General features: G+C 50.8%; 1 protein-coding gene across 1 annotated transcript in view; it reads left to right on the top strand.

Moving 5' to 3' along the window:
• The window catches only part of LOC119566738 (B-cell differentiation antigen CD72-like), a 38045-nt gene extending 28487 nt beyond the window's left edge, over positions 1 to 9558 (top strand). The window contains exons 7-8 of the mRNA XM_037903189.2: positions 8613 to 8801; positions 9098 to 9558. Coding sequence (XP_037759117.1) covers positions 8613 to 8757 — 145 coding nt within the window. The 3' untranslated portion in view covers positions 8758 to 8801; positions 9098 to 9558. The remainder of the gene's footprint in view (positions 1 to 8612; positions 8802 to 9097) is intronic.
• Positions 9559 to 16458: the final 6900 nt, after the last annotated feature.

Consider the following 16458-nt stretch of genomic DNA (forward strand, 5'->3'; position numbering starts at 1 on the left):
CAACAGTTTTTAAAGTTTCCCCCCCTATGTTTTAGACTAACATTGGTCATTTTTTAGTGAGGAGAATTTGAAGCTGCAGCAAAGCCCATTAGCAAAAACAGCATCTGTGAGCCAGTGGATCAGAGAGAAGAAGGCTGCTTCTCCCCCACTTTTTAACAAAAGCAAGTGAAAGTTATATGAAGTTTTGTAAAGGAATAAACACTTTAAAAGACAAGCCTATGTGAAGACACATCCCTTTATTTAACACTTTTATAGGTGTGTTTTAATAAAATAGAGCATGCAGAAACACCCCAGGGTTAAAACCACAGGTCCTTAGTAACAGCCAGTTTATATTCCCCTTATTCTGTAAACCAGTGGATCAGAGAGAAGAAGTTTGTTTCTTCACCCACTTTTTAACAATACAAGCGAAAGTTATATTAAGATTTGTAAAGGAATAAACACTTTAAAAGATAAGCCTATGTGAAGACACATCCCTTTCTTTAACATTTTTACATGTGTGTTTCAATAAAAAAAAAAGAGCATGGAGAAACGCCCCAGAGTGAAAAGCACAGAACCGTGTTAACAGCTAGTTTATATTCCCCATATTCTGTAATCCAGTGGATCAGAGAGAAGTTGATTTTCCTCCCCACTTTTCAACAAATCCGTGTGAAAGTTCTATTAAGCTTTCATTTTCTTAGGACTTTTAGATTTAAGTATGAATTTTTCTGTTGCATGATTAGAATGTCTTTGTTTTTAGATGTTTGCAACCCTTGTGCTGAGACACAGGGACAAGCTCCTGTGTTTGTTTTGGGCCCATAGATTTTATTAAATTAATACAGCGCAGGCTGGAGCTGTGGCTGTCTCTAATCGGGGGGGCCAGCCTGAGCCTGAGAAGGAGCCAGAATTTACCAATGTTCTTGCAAAGAGCCACAGTAACATGTCAGCAGCCCCCCATCATCCCCCCCCCCACTCCGAGCGCCTCCCACCCACCGGCAGCCCTGCGGATCAGCACCTCCCCCTCCCTCCCCATCAGCTGTTTCCTGGGGTGCAGGAGGCTCTGGGGGGAGGGAGGAGCGAGGGCACGGCAGGCTCAGGGGAGGGGGCAGGAAGGGGTGAGTGGGGGCAGGGCCTGTGGCAGAGCCAGGGGTTGAGCAGTGAGCCCCCCCCCCCCCCCCCGGCACACTGGAAAGTTGGCGCCCGTAGCTCCAGCCCCGGAGTCGGTGCCTAGACAAGGAGCCGCATATTAGCCTCTGACGAGCCGCATGTGGCTCCGGAGCCCCAGGTTGGCCACCCCTGCTCTACATTTTAAAAACAGATCAGACTAGCAGATAAGGCGAGCAGTGATCCATGCACTGTACTCTGCCTTAGCCATGCCCGAAGGGTCAGTCACCTCTTCGCTTTGCTTCTTTTTTTACAAAGACTTCTTTCCTAACTTTTTAAACCATTCGTTCCCAAACTTTTTGGCATCACGCCCCCTTTTTAATTTTCGAGAAACCCTCACGCCCCCACCTCTCCTTTACCATCATCCAACCCCCCTTTTAACAAATTCAATTAGTGATTTAAAATTAAAAATAAACACAAAAACTTGATATAAAATTTTGTACTTAAAATTAAAAATAAGCACAAATAATTTTTCTTGGCACAAAAGTTTAACAAAAATGTAATTTAAAACAAGAAATAACATAAACAAAACAAATTCAATGTGAAGGGTGATGCTGCATTTTCTTCACGAGTTGGGAAATCCTAGGTTTGAAAGATGAAAGTGCGCAACGCAAATTGTTTTCAACGTCCAGTTCATTCCTTTGTTTCGTTTTTATTATGACTAAACTTGAAAAGCTTTTTTCACAGAGGTACATTGACAAAAACGGAAGAAGTATATGTAGCACTTCTTCTCCAACTTTCAGGTAAATTGGGAAATATTTCATCCAAAATTCCTCCAGGTGTAAGTTTTCAAAAATATCTTTCGCACTTGAATCGTATTTCATTCTGAGTGCTTGTACTTGCAATACTTCTGGCAATGAATCGACATCAACGTTGAACGGATTATGTACTAATTTATGAATGGGGTTGCCAGAAAAGTTGTCTGGAAAATAGCGGATGAATTCGTCAGCAAGGCAGTCCAGATGAAACACACTTTTGTTCTTCACATCCTCTTTACAAACTTCTTGGAAACCTTCATTTTCAGTGAGTGATGAAAATGTTGGAAAAGACGAAAAGCTAGACATCTGAGCTTGCGTTTGACGTTTCCAAAGCTTGATTTTTTCCATAAACACTTTGATGGCATCGTGGTGCGCTATAATGTTTGCAGCGTTGTTTCCTTGCAGCTTCAAATTGAGATTGTTCAAAAATTCAAAAATGTCCACGAGGTATGCCAGTGAAAGTTGAAACGTTTGGTCCATAAACGCATGATATAATTCTTCTTTTTTCTGTTGCTTGAGGAAAATTTCCACTTTGTCTTTCAGTTCGAATAATCTCAAAAGCATGTTCCCTTTGGAAAGCCATCGTATCTCCATGTGAAACAAAACAATTTTATGATCCACTCCCAAGTCCGCGCAAAGAGCTGCAAAAAGTCTCGTATTTAAAGCGCTGCTCTTCACAAAATCTACAACTTTGATGGCCAAATTCAATAAGTCACGTAGGTCATCTGGAAGGGTTTTAGCAGCCAACGCTTGTATGTGTATGACGCAGTGAGTCATGGTTACAGCTGGATTTTTTTCTTTCACCAATGTCACAAATCCAGAGCGAGAGCCAAGCATCGCTGATGCACTGTCTGTGCATACACCAACCAGTTTTTCCCATGAAAGTCCATTTTCTTCAAAAAAGTCGGAAACCGTTTTCATAACAACATCAGAGGTCTTTGATATGGTCGTCAATTCCTTCGAAAAAAGCAGTTCTTCTTTCACAGTTCCATCGTTAATGAATTAAACGTAGACGAGCAACTGACAGCATTGTGCTACATCAGTGGTATCGTCGCACTGAAATGCGAAAAAAGAAGAAGCTTTCACTGCCTCCACAACTTGAAGTTTTAAATCTTTCACCATGTCATCGACGCAACATTTCACGGAATTGTCGGAAAGCGAAATTTTCAATATTTTTTTCTTGCTTTCGGCACCAAGCACAATATCAGCTGCTTTCAACAAGCAAGGCTTCACAAAAGTTTCTCCTATTACGTGCGCTTTCTTGGCTTTAGCGATGAGCAATGACAGTGCATAAGATGCTTCTACCACTTTGGCCGACATTTGATGAAAAGCTCCAGTAGTGTCCAGCTTCATGCGTTTTAAACTTTGAAGTTTAGCAGCAAAAAGCTCTTTTCGTCTGTCTTTCAAAGCGCTGTGGTTCTTTGTCAAGCGTCGCTCAAGACAACTAGGTCTCAAGGCATCATTGCTGAGAACTGCGTGGCATACTACGCATTGAGGATGATCGATCCCGTTTTTTTTCCATGATGGTGAAACCATACATGATGTAGTCTTCATCGTACTTCCTTTTCTTAATCGTGGCCACAATAAAAAAAATCTATAAAAATAATTTTCCTGATTCGTGAATAATAACAGATGCAAGTTAATTTGAGTTATCGCAAATTGTAAACTACTACAATTACGTATAGATGCGTGCTGCCCTACATATACCCCACCACCAGTCTGGTAAGTAGCCGGTCTTGCGCGGTGAGTGGTAGAGGTAACCACTCCCACGATAGAACAGTCTCAAACACTCTCACGAGCGAGCTAGGAAGTTTTAAAAAGTTCCATCGCTTTCTACATCGTTCTTCGGCCTCCCCAAAGACCGAAATGGCACTCCTACACTTCGAAAGGCAAAAAAATATATATATTCGCATTTCATGGTATGAAATTTGAAAACATTGCAGTTATATACTTTTATTTATAGTTGATTTTTATTATTATTGTACTTTATGTTATACCTTTATTCTTGTCTACTTATCATAGAATCATAGAATATCAGGGTTGGAAGGGACCTAATGAGGTCATCTAGTCCATCCCCCTGCTCAAAGCAGGACCAATCCCCAACTCAATCATCCCAGCCAGGGCTTTGTCAAGCTGGGCCTTAAAAACTTCTAAGGAAGGAGATTCCACCACCTCCCTAGGAAACGCATTCCAGTGCTTCACCACCCTCCTAGTGAAAAAGTTTTTCCTAATATCCAACCTAAACCTCCCCCACTGCAACTTGAGACCATTGCTCCTCGTTCTGTCATCTGCTACCACTGAGAACAGTCTAAATCCATCTTCTTTGCAACTCCCTTTGAGGTAGTAGAAAGCAGCTATCAAATCCCCCCTCTTTCTTCTCTTCCGCAGACTAAACCTCCCCAGTTCCCTCAGCCTCTCCTCATAAGTCATGTGTTCTAGTCCCCTAATCATTTTTGTTGCCCTCCGCTGGACGCTTTCCAATTTTTCCACATCCTTCTTGTAGTGTGGGGCCCAAAACTGGACATAGTACTCCAGAGGAGGCCTCACCAATGTTGAATAGAGGGGAACGATTATGTCCCTTGATCTGCTGGCAACGTCCCTACATATACTTCCCAAAATGCCATTGGCCTTCTTGGCAACTGTTGACTCATATCCAGCTTCTCGGCCACTGTCACCCCTAGGTCCTTTTCTGCAGAACTGCTGCCGAGCCATTCGGTCCCTAGTCTGTAGTGGTGCATTGGATTCTTCCATCCTAAGTGCAGGACTCTGCACTTCTCCTTGTTGAACCTCATCAGATTTCTTTTGGCCCAATCCTCTAATTTGTCTAGGTCCCTCTGGATCCTATCCCTACCCTCCAGCGTATCTACCTCTCCTCCCAGTTTAGTGTCATCTGCAAACTTGCTGAGGGTGCAATCCACACCATCCTCCAGATCATTTATGAAGATATTGAACAAAACTGGCCCCACGACTGACCCTTGGGGCACTCCACTTGATACCGGCTGCCAACTAGACATGGAGCCATTGATCACTACCCGTTGAGCCCGACAATCTAGCCAGCTTTCTATCCACCTTATAGTCCATTCATCCAGCCCATACTTCTTTAACTTGCTGGCAAGGATACTGTGGGAGACCGTGTCCAAAGCTTTGTTAAAGTCAAGGAATAACATGTCCACTGCTTTCCTCATGTCCAAAGAGCCAGTTATCTCAACATAGAAGGCAGTTAGATTAGTCAGGCATGACTTGCCCTTGGTGAATCCATGCTGACTGTTCCTGATCACTTTCCTCTCCTCTAAGTGCTTCAGAACTGATTCCTTGAGGACCTGCTCCATGATTTTTCTAGGGACTGAGGTGAGGCTGACCGGCCTGTAGTTCCCAGGATCCTCCTTCTTCCCTTTTTGAAAGATGGGCACTACATTAGTCTTTTTCCCGTCTTCCAGGACTTCCCCCGATCGCCATGAGTTTTCAAAGATAATGGCCAATGGCTCTGCAATCACATCTGCCAACTCCTTTAGCACTCTCGGATGCAACGCATCCGGCCCGATGGACTTGTGCACGTCCAGCTTTTCTAAATAGTCCCGAACCACTTCCTCTTCCACAGAGGGCTGGTCATCTCCTCCCCATGTTGTGCTGCCCAGTGCAGCAGTCTGGGAGCTGACCTTGTTCGTGAAGACAGAGGCAAAAAAAGCATTGAGTACATTAGCTTTTTCCACATCCTCTGTCACTAGGTTGCCTCCCTCATTCAGTAAGGGGCCCACACTATCCTTGACTTTCTTCTTGTTGCTAACATACCTGAAGTTGCAATGGGGGAGGTTTAGATTGGATATTAGGAAAAACTTTTTCACTAAGAGGGTGGTGAAACACTGGAATGCGTTACCTAGGGAGGTGGTAGAATCTCCTTCCTTACAGGTTTTTAAGGTCAGGCTTGACAAAGCCCTGGCTGGGATGATTTAACTGGGACTTGGTCCTGCTTTGAGCAGGGGGTTGGACCAGATGACCTTCTGGGGTCCCTTCCAACCCTGATATTCTATGATTCTATGATTCTATGATTCTATGAAGAAACCCTTCTTGTTACTCCTAACATCTCTTGCTAGCTACAACTCCAGGTGTGATTTGGCCTTCCTGATTTCATTCCTGCATGCCCGAGCAATATTTTTATACTCTTCCCTGGTCATTTGTCCATTCTTCCACTTCTTGTAAGCTTCTTTTTTGTGTTTAAGATCAGCAAGGATTTCACTGTGAAGCCAACTTGGTCGCCTGCCATATTTACTATTCTTTCTACACATCGGGATGGTTTGTCCCTGTAACCTCAATAAGGATTCTTTAAAATACAGCCAGCTCTCCTGGACTTCTTTCCCCCTCATGTTATTCTCCCAGGGGATCCTGCCCATCAGTTCCCTGAGGGAGTCAAAGTCTGCTTTTCTGAGGTCCAGGGTCCGTATTCTGCTGCTCTCCTTTCTTTCCTGTCTCAGGATCCTGAAGTCGACCATCTCATGGTCACTGCCTCCCAGGTTCCCATCCACTTTAGCTTCCCCTACTAATTCTTCCCGGTTTGTGAGCAGCAGGTCAAGAAGAGCTCTGCCCCTAGTTGGTTCCTCCAGCACTTGCACCAGGAAATTGTCCCCTACACTTTCCAAAAACTTCCTGGATTGTCTGTGCACCGCATTATTGCTCTCCCAGCAGATATCAGGGTGATTGAAGTCTCCCATGAGAACCAGGGCGTGCGATCTAGTAACTTCCATGAGTTGTCGGAAGAAAGCCTCATCCACCTCATCCCCCTGGTCCGGTGGTCTATAGCAGACTCCCACCACGACATCACCCATGTTGCTCACACTTCTAAACTTAATCCAGAGACTCTCAGATTACATTCATAATCAAAAACGAGAAGATTGTTAATACTTCATTGTAGTTAAATTATATAGGCCTGTAATTGGACAATTTTATGAATAGTTTTTATTATGTATACAGAAAATGTATAATTTATTGTCTGTTGGTCTATTAAATAAATAAATTTTATCAGCGTAGAACATTTAGAAGGGCCATGGCGATTCTCCATCACTGACCATGTTTAAATCAAGATGGGATCTTTTTCTAAGAGATCTGCCCTAGGAATTATCTGGGGGCTGTCAGCCCAAAGCTCTTGGTAACTTTTACTCTGTGCGAGGTGGTGTCAGGAAATAAATCAGGGGAGACACGGCCGTCCGACCGATAGATGACTGGCATAAACAGGATAACACAAGCGTGCTTTCACTTAAAGCTAAACTTGACTTAGTCTCAAGCACTTATACACGCGTCCGCAACAGGTTAGTAAAACAGCCCCAACCCTTGATAATTACCAAAGCTGAGTGTGGCTCTCGAGTGGCACAGCGGCAGCCCGTCTGCTAGTGGGGAACACACGATGCATCCAGAGAGAGAAGAGAGAGTCCAGTCCTGAAGAGACCCACTACCTCAAACTTTTTCCCCTTATTTATACATTAGTAATAGAATGACATGTCCCTTAAAGCAAACTTGTTAAGTAAGCAGTTTCAATGGTGAAGCGAGAGGTTCCTTCTGATTATCGATTAACCAGGTGTGGGTTTTTCCAGAGTTTGCAGCCTTGAGGCCCCAATAGACATTCCTGGGGCACATCCTACTCTTCTAAGATGCATGTATCAGCAACTTCAACACAATTCTTATCAGGAAGGATGTGGGGTCAAGCTGCCCTTTCTGTGGCACCCCCACCTTCGTTAAGCTAAGCCTGTTGACTTGGCTGCTTTTCGCAATAAGCCATAGTAGTTTCAGGCACTTGACTGGTTTGCCAAAGTCTCCCCGTACAGGGGCAGGTCTCTAGCCCACGCTGTGCAGGGGGTCAGGCCAGCCCTAGGGCCCGCACTGTGCAGGGGGTCAGGCCGGTCCTAGGGCCCGTGCTGTGCAGGGGGTCAGGCCGGTCCTAGGGCCCATGCTGTGCAGGGGGTCAGACTAGATTTGCACGGTGGTCCCTTCTGGCCTGGGAATCCATGAAGCTGAGTATGGAGAGGCAGAGCTGAGTCACCGCAGAGCCGGGGGCAGAAGCAGCACGACTGGACCAGGGTGGACAGGGAGACGAGCCCTGTGCCAAGCCCACCGAGAGGGGCAGGAGAGGCTGAAGGGAGCCGGCAGAAGCAGCAGCAGGCAGGGGAGGTGTGAATGCCCAGGGGGGACAGGATTCCAAGGCAGAAGCTCAGCTGTGACCACAGCAGCCAGGGCCAGGAAACCTTGACAGCCAAAGGTTAGGTGCTGAGTGACTTTAGGCTCCTCCAGGGCTCAGCGGCAGCCGAGGGGGGATTTTCTGCAGCGCAGGGTGCCTAGGCCTGGGACTTGCGTGTCTTTGTGGATCTGGACCCAGGGCACCTACATACAGAGCAGATTTCTGGTGGCAGGCGGCTCCTCAATCTTGCTGCAGACGAGAGCAGAACAAGCCCCAGTGGCTGGAAGACGAAGAGAGACAAAAATCAGACAGGAAATAAGGCAGAAAACCGGGCGGGGAGTTAACCAGTGGAACAACTCACCCAGGCACGCGGCGGAGTCTCCATCCCCCGGGTTTCCGTGACGAGTGGGTGTCGCTTTCGCTGAAGGAGGGGCTCCTGGGTGGGCTGCGGCTGTCGCTGGGTGACCTGGCCTTAGTGCGCCAGGGTGGCAGAGCTGACAGCCAGCGTGGGGCGGGCCGGGCCGTCTCAGCAATGCCCCTTCTCTTTCCAGAGACTGGAGCTACCCGAGTTACGGCTATACGTGTGGAGCAATAAGAAATGGCGTCATAAACAGGGACTTGTGCTACGATCGAAAGCCATGGATCTGTGAGAAGGCACCCAGCCAGCCCAGCCCAGCCGGACGCTGGTTTCCTTAGAGTCCCTGGAGGGACAATCAGTGAGAGCCCTACCGGACAGTCCTGTGAGTCTGCAGCACCATCCCCGTATTGGGGACATCTCGGGCAAGGTCCACGTCTGCAGGGCAGGGCTGGGGGGCAGGGCACACGGGGGGCAGGGGAGCAGGGGGTTGGCAGGGCGGAGCTGGGGGGGGCAGGGCACACGGGGGGCGGGGGAGCGGGGGGGTTGCAGGGTGGCTCTGTCCGAGCCCCTGTGGGGTGGAGGGTTGGGTGCTGCCCCAGGGATCTCCATGAAGGAGGCCCCAGGAGGCGTCCTGATGGAGCAGTCGCTGACGCTGCCTTTTCTGCTCTCTCCACCCAGGCTCTTCCCAGTGACCCGCTCCACCGCCTCCTACCTGGCTTGTGCGAGGGTGTCGGGCCCTGGGCTGTCGGATGGTTTGATGGTGCTGCCCGTGGGAGCCAGCTGAGGTCACTCAATCAGGGAGATCTGCAAACAGACCGGGGCAGACAAACCCCAAACGCTGGTGGATATTCCAATATGTAGATTTACCCAGCCAGCCCAAACCAGCTTCTCTAGCCCTTCCCTGGGTACTCAGACGTCCACACAACGCAGTGCCCTTAAAGTACCAGCCTCCGGCGTCCACCCAGACACGCGTCAGATATTATGGTGATTACTGAAAATCTTATCTCGTCATATAAAAGAAAAGGTTCTTCCAATCCCAAAGGATCAGCCAAATACACGCTTACAGTCAATTCTTGTTACCTAAACTAAAATTTATTAAAAAAGAAAAAAGAGAGAGCATGTTGGTTAAAAGATCAATATACAGATAGACTTGGGTTCAATTCTTGAGGTTCAGATACAGAGCAGAGCTGAGCTTGTAGTGGCCAAAAGTCCTTTTAGAAACAGTCCATATGTAATAGTCCAATGTCCATATTCAGGGTGACTCCAGTCAGTGACTGGGGATCTCAATCCTTGTGGCTTAAGGTTTCCCCCTCTTGAAACCCAGAGCAGATCTGAGATGAAGAAAGATCGTGTCCCAGGGTTTTATACATTTCCTGCAGCCTTTTGGCCTGAGAAAACAATTGGTTTAACTTTCCTTCTTCCAAACATCCAGGGTAATTTATCCGTTAACAGTTCAGACACAGGTTACCACAACCTTCAAAGAGACATAGACAATAACACTATTGCACTCAAGTGTCTTCCTAAATACTAATACTCCATTTTTGATCTTTCAATCAAAGCCATAGCAATAGACAAGACTGGTTTGCTGACATCACAACACCTGAGCAAACATCTCCCCTTCTACCTCTAACAATACAGGCTGCATTTCAAAGCTCTGTTCATTTCCATCTCTTCCTAACCAGTCTCTAAAGTTCGGCCATGGGTCAGGTCAGTCTGTGAGTTAATTAACTCTTTCTGACCTTGTAACGATGCTGGTTCTCGTGGGACCCCAAGGAGAGTGCCAATTCAGGACGAATTGCTTAGAGCAGGGCAGTTACAGCCCAAGACTGGGGCTTCTATGCACACCAAGGCAAACCAAACCAGCCAAACAGAGAGGACTTTGGTTTTGCCCCACTGGCTAGCCACAAGTCACACAAGCAATTCCCTTAGACACTCCAGTTTCCCAGTATCTCCACCAGCGCCACTCGTTATGGGGACGAATGGTTATGAAAACCAACACCCCAGTAAAAGAAAGAAGGTTCCCTCGATCCCAAAGGCCCAAGCCCCAGACCCAGGTCAATATACAAATCAGATCTTACCCACAAATCACGCTGTTGCCAATCCCTTAGAATCTAAAATCTAAAGGTTTATTCATAAAAGGAAAAAGAGAGAGACGAGAGCTAGAATTGGTTAAATGGAATCAATGACAGACAGTGAGGGCAAAGTTCTTGGTTCAGGCTTGTAGCAGTGATGGAATAAATGGCAGGTTCAAATCAACTCTCTGGAGAACATCCCCAGCTGGGATGGGTCATTCAGTCCTTTGTGTAGAGCTTCCGTTATGTAGCAAAGTCCCTCCAGAGGTAAGAAGCAGGACTGAAGACCAGATGGAGGAGCTGCAGCAGCTTTTGATAGTCTCTTGCCATGTGGTCTCTGCTTTCTTTGTCCCAAAGACAAGCTGCCCATCCCATGGCCTGGAAACACCTCAGAGTTCTGTCCATCAGCAGGTCCCTGCCTACCTGGCTGAGTCCCAAGGCGTGTCTACCTTCTCTCAATGGGTCAGTTGTGTAGCTGATGGTCCTTAATGGGCCATCCAGCAGGCTAGGCAGAGCTGACACCAACTTGTCTGGGGTGTCCCCCAGAAGCACAGCACAAGTTTGAAAAACAGACAGTGTAGAGCCAATATTCATAACTTTAACTACAAAAATGATTCACACATACAGACAGCATAATCATAAGCAGCAAACCATAACCGTGTCTTAGACACCTTATTTGACCCCCTTTATACAAGATTTGGTGCCACGACAGGACCCTGGTTGCAACAATGTTCTATACGGTCCCAGTTCAAGTCAATAACGTCACAGGCCCTATCACCTTTCAGTGAGATATTATATTACACTCATAACGTCACAGACAGGTCATGCACAGACCCCTGCTGCTGGATCTGTGAGCAGAGTGCCCTCACCTTGCAGTGGGGCCACGGCTCTGCCCCTCCCACTTTCCTGGGGGGAACACGACCTACACCTGCCTCGATCCCCAGTGAGAGCGGCTGAGGGCCCAGCCCCGGGACCCTGCACCTGGTGACCTGCTCCCCTCTACTCCCAGTCCTCCTCCCCTCCTGGGAGCCCAGTGATCCATGCACCCCCACGCCCCAAGAGCCTGCTGCACTGTCTCCCGTCCCCAGACTGCCCCTCACCAGGAAGCCTGCTGCCCAGGCCCAGACCCCCCCAAACGAAGGCCCCACACTCCTGCCTCCCCAAGTCCCCTGCTGTCCAGGACATGCCCTGCAGTGTGCTCTGTCATGGACAGCCCTTGCCAGCGCTGGCTGTGTCTGATCCCGGGCTGGAGCGCAGGGCAAGGCCGGGCACGGCACGGCATCGACACACGAAGAGCAGCAGCTCCTGGCACATCCCGGCCTTAGCCCAGTTGTGCAGATGCTGGCCAGGCTCCAGCTGGCCCAGACTGCGGCTGCCGCCCGCCCCGGGGTCTGGGCTTCCATGAGCCCGTCAGGCCCATGCTCCACTCTGTCCAGCGGCCCCCAGGTCCTGCCCAGGCCTAACCGTCAGAGCAATCACCGGATCAAGCCCCCGCTCCGCCAGAGCCAGATTGTCGCTCTCTGGCCCCCCGACAGCTGCGCTCCTCTGGGGCAATGCAGACCGCAGAGTCCAGGGCACAGCGCCTGAGCCGGGACCCGGCATGCCCGGGCGAGGGGACCGGCGGTGGCATGAGCTTCTGGAGATCAGGTGAATCCGGAGTCAGAGCCACTCCGGGGAACTCTGCAACACCTCCCTCATCGACAAGGCTTTCCCCATCCGAACTCCCCGCCCCCCACTGCATCCCCCAACCCCGATTTTATCCCCAAAGGGGAAGGATGCCAGAGGCTCCGTGAAGCCCCCTAAGGACCGTGCTGTCGCTCTAGATTTGATGGGAAGTCACCCAGCTGCAATGGTGATGGGCAGCAGCAGCCGGGGGGAAGCTGTTTCCCCCACCCCACCTCTGTAAAGCTCACCAATAAACCCTTAAAATGTTCCCCTCTCACCTGCTCTTGGGAGCCCGTGTGTCGGGGAGGGGGACCCCTGCATCCATTCCCTTGAGCGCTATCACGGAGTCCCCGGGCGATGCTCTGGAACTGCTCCCCATGAAGCCAGGCAGGACTCTGGGGAAGTCTCCTCTCTGGGAGCAGCCTGTCTGCAGGACACACAGCTCACCCGGCTTCACCTTCCTGGGTCTGACCTCGGAGCATTCAGCATCCTCTGCCCCTCCGTGCGCTTCCCACAGCGAGTCCGCCCAGGCGGGGTCCTGGGGAAGCCAGAGGGTCCTGCCCCCCAACTCCGCAGTCAGACGGGACTCTCAGCCAGCCAGTAAAACAGAGGTTTATTAGATGAGTTTTCATTATCTTTGAAAACTCATGGCGATCCGGGGAAGTCCCGGATGACTGGAAAAAGGCTAATGTAGTGCCCATCTTTAAAAAAGGGAAGATGGAGGATCCTGGGAACTACAGGCCAGTCAGCCTCACCTCAGTCCCCGGAAAAATCATGGAGCTGGTCCTCAAGGAATCAATTCTGAAGCACTTAAGGGAGAGGAAAGTGATCAGGAACAGTCAGCATGGATTCACCAAGGGCAAGTCATGCCTGACTAATCTAATTGCCTTCTATGACGAGATAAGGGAAAGCAGTGGATGTATTGTTCCTTGACTTTAGCAAAGCTTTTGACACGGTCTCCCACAGTATTCTTGCCAGCAAGTTAAAGAAGTATGGGCTGGATGAATGGACAATAAGGTGGGTAGAAAGTTGGCTAGATTGTCGGGCTCAACGGGTAGTGATCAATGGCTCCATGTCTTGTTGGCAGCCGGTATCAAGTGGAGTGCCCCAAGGGTAGGTCCTGGGGCCGGTTTTGTTCAATATCTTCATTAATGATCTGGAGGATGGTGTGGATTGCACCCTCAGCAAGTTTGCGGATGACACTAAACTGGGAGGAGAGGTAGATACGCTGGAGGGTAGGGATAGGATACAGAGGGACCTAGACAAATTGGAGGATTGGGCCAAAAGAAATCTGATGAGGTTCAACAAGGACAAGTGCAGGGTCCTGCACTTAGGACGGAAGAATCCCATGCACCGCTACAGATTAGGGACCGAATGGCTCGGCAGCATTTCTGCAGAAAAGGACCTAGGGGTGACAGTGGACGAGAAGCTGGATATGAGTCAACAGCGTGCCCTTGTTGCCAAGAAGGCCAATGGCATTTTGGGATGTATAAGTAGGGGCATAGCCAGCAGATCGAGGGACGTGATCGTTCCCCTCTATTCGACATTGGTGAGGCCTCATCTGGAGTACTGTGTCCAGTTTTGGGGCCCACACTACAAGAAGGATGTGGAAAAATTGGAAAGCGTCCAGTGGAGGGCAACAAAACTGATTAGGGGACTGGAACACATGACTTATGAGGAGAGGCTGAGGGAATTGGGATTATTTAGTCTGCGGAAGAGAAGAATGAGGGGGGATTTGATAGCTGCTTTCAACTACCTGAAAGGGGGTTCCAAAGAGGATGGATCTAGACTGTTCTCAGTGGTAGCAGATGACAGAACGAGGAGTAATGATCTCAAGTTGCAGTGGAGGAGGTTTAGGTTGGATATTAGGAAAAACTTTTTCACTAGGAGGCTGGTGAAACACTGGAATGGGTTACCTAGGGAGGTGGTGGAATCTCCTTCCTTAGAAGTTTTTAAGGTCAGGCTTGACAAAGCCCTAGCTGGGATGATTTAATTGGGGATCGGTTCTGCTTTGAGCAGGGGGCTGGACTAGATGACCTCCTGAGGTCCCTTCCCACCCTGGTATTCTATGTTTCTATGACAGGAACTGTCGCTGTGAGCCCCAGTGGCGGGGGTGGGGGACAGCTTCCCTGGGGACCGGTGATGGCTGTGTATGGGTGTGCTTGTGACGAAGTGGACTGTTCTTAATGTTTCCCCTGAATAGTGTGGGGGTGCCTCAGTTTCCCCTAGGGAGGTCTTAAGTCTCTAGGTGGTGGGATAAGGGTGTATGATCGTTGCAGAGCCCTAGAGGGCAGGGGTGTGCAGGGGTCTGGACACAGAGAATGGCCGACACCCTGTTTCCTGGCCACTGATGGCCTGGCCCTTCCCCCCTGCAAGGTGAGAGCTAAAGGGTTGGAGAACAAAGGAATCCGGTGACCTCCTGGCCCGGGAAAGGGACAAAGCCCAGAGGAGGAGGGGCTGGAGGGAGTTTCAGTTTGGGGCTGGCTGGGGACATGGAGTGAAGGGCAGACAGGGTTGTCTGGCTCACTGCCCCCCAAAATGGACCCAGCTGAGGGGTCCTGTTCTGTGCACCTACAAGCTCTTTGTTAGATCATGTTCCTGTCATCTAATAAACCTCTGTTTTACTGGCCGGCTGAGAGTCCCGTCTGACTGTGGAGTTGGGGGGCAGGACCCTCTGGCTTCCCCAGGACCCCACCTGGGCGGACTCGCTGTGGGAAGCGCACGGAGGGGCAGAGGATGCTGAATGCTCTGGGGTCAGACCCAGGAAGGTGGAAGCCGGGTGAGCTGTGTGTCCTGCAGACAGGCTGCTCACAGAAAGGAGACTGCCCCAGAGTCCTGCCTGGCTTCGTAGGGAGCAGTTCCAGAGCATCGCCCAGGGACTCCTTGACACCCGTGCGCCCCTTGGGGCTGGGCACGGAGAGCAGGGGGCCAGGCAGGTCGCCCCACCCGTAGCTTCAGCCAGGCTGCCATCAGTCCAAGAGCAGCCCCCTTCGGAGGCGCCGGTTTCATGAACAGACAATTTCCAGGAACACGAGAAAGACCTTTCCCCGGACGCCTCCGGCTGAGTCCGGCAGTGCCACACCCCGGCCGCACCCCCAAGGCACCCCTCACCCCCCCGTTATCCCGTCCCTGGAGCCGGGGCCTTCCTGCCAGCTGCAGCCCTTCTCCCAGCACACGGCTCCTCACAGCCTGGGCCTCCCGCAGCTCTCGGGAAGGTCCCGCCCCACCTCCCTTCCCGGAGCATCTCTCTCCACGAGCCCCTCGTCCAGCTGAGCTCCGGTCGCCTCGTACGGGGCCCAGGGGCTCGTTAGCCAGGCAGCCGCCAGCCAGCAGCCGGTTGATTGTTAACAGCTGGGCTGAGACGGGCTGGTTCTCCGGAAAGAAGCCCGTCGCAGGTAGACAGGGGCCGGCTGCCCCGTGCTATTGCCCCGAAGTCAAACATCTCACTGCCTGCTCCAAGCCTGCCTGCTCCCTGTGCCTGGCACCAAACCCCCACCGGGCCCTGCCGGCCGCTCCTCCTCCACGGGCCCCGGAGCCCTTGTCTGCCCTGGGAGGCCCTGCCAGACCAGACACCCCGACACGCGGGAGACGCCGCAGGGCTGACCAGAGGGTGCGACTGCCGGCATAGCTTAGACCAGTGCCCTGGAGGGAACACGCTGCCCCGGCTTCGGCCCCTGGAGCCGGGAGAACCGCATCCACGTGGGGCTTTGCCAGCATGGCACGGCGTTCGGGGTGACGTCGTCACGCTCTGAACCGACAGAGACAGGCTGGCAGATGGGTCAGCGTCGGCCCCAGCCCTGCATGGCAGCGACTCACAAAGTCTCCAGCTTCAACCACAGGCCAAGCCAGAGGCTCCTCTTCCCAGCACCCTGCCCTCTGCATGGAGCCGGTGCCGAGCATAGGTCCCAGGGCAGGGACAGCGTCTCCGTCCCTGTCTGAGCAGCGCCTTGCACGTGGCCAGGGGTGGCAAATCAATGCTGCAGCTCTTGCCAGCAGACAAGCTGCTCTGCTCTCCCCAGAGTCACCCAGCCACAAAGGCCCCTCCCCGGTAACCCCGGTGGGATATGGACCAACTCTGCCTCTGCCAGGCTGGGCATCTCCGTACAGAGCGTGGGGTGAATCGCTCCAGCCCCTCCAGCCTGCTCCTGTAAGTTCATTAGCTCCAGGGGGGGTCGGGACTTTCTCTGCTTGGAGAAAGTAAAAGAGAAGTTGGCTGCTGGCAAGAGCCCGTCTGCGCTTGGCCGGCCCCACCTGCTCCCAGCTCTATGCAAACTTCTGCTTCCTGCTGTCTGTGAGATCCCT

This window comes from Chelonia mydas, chromosome 5 (genome assembly GCF_015237465.2).
Source record: "Chelonia mydas isolate rCheMyd1 chromosome 5, rCheMyd1.pri.v2, whole genome shotgun sequence".
NCBI lineage: Eukaryota > Metazoa > Chordata > Testudines > Cheloniidae > Chelonia > Chelonia mydas.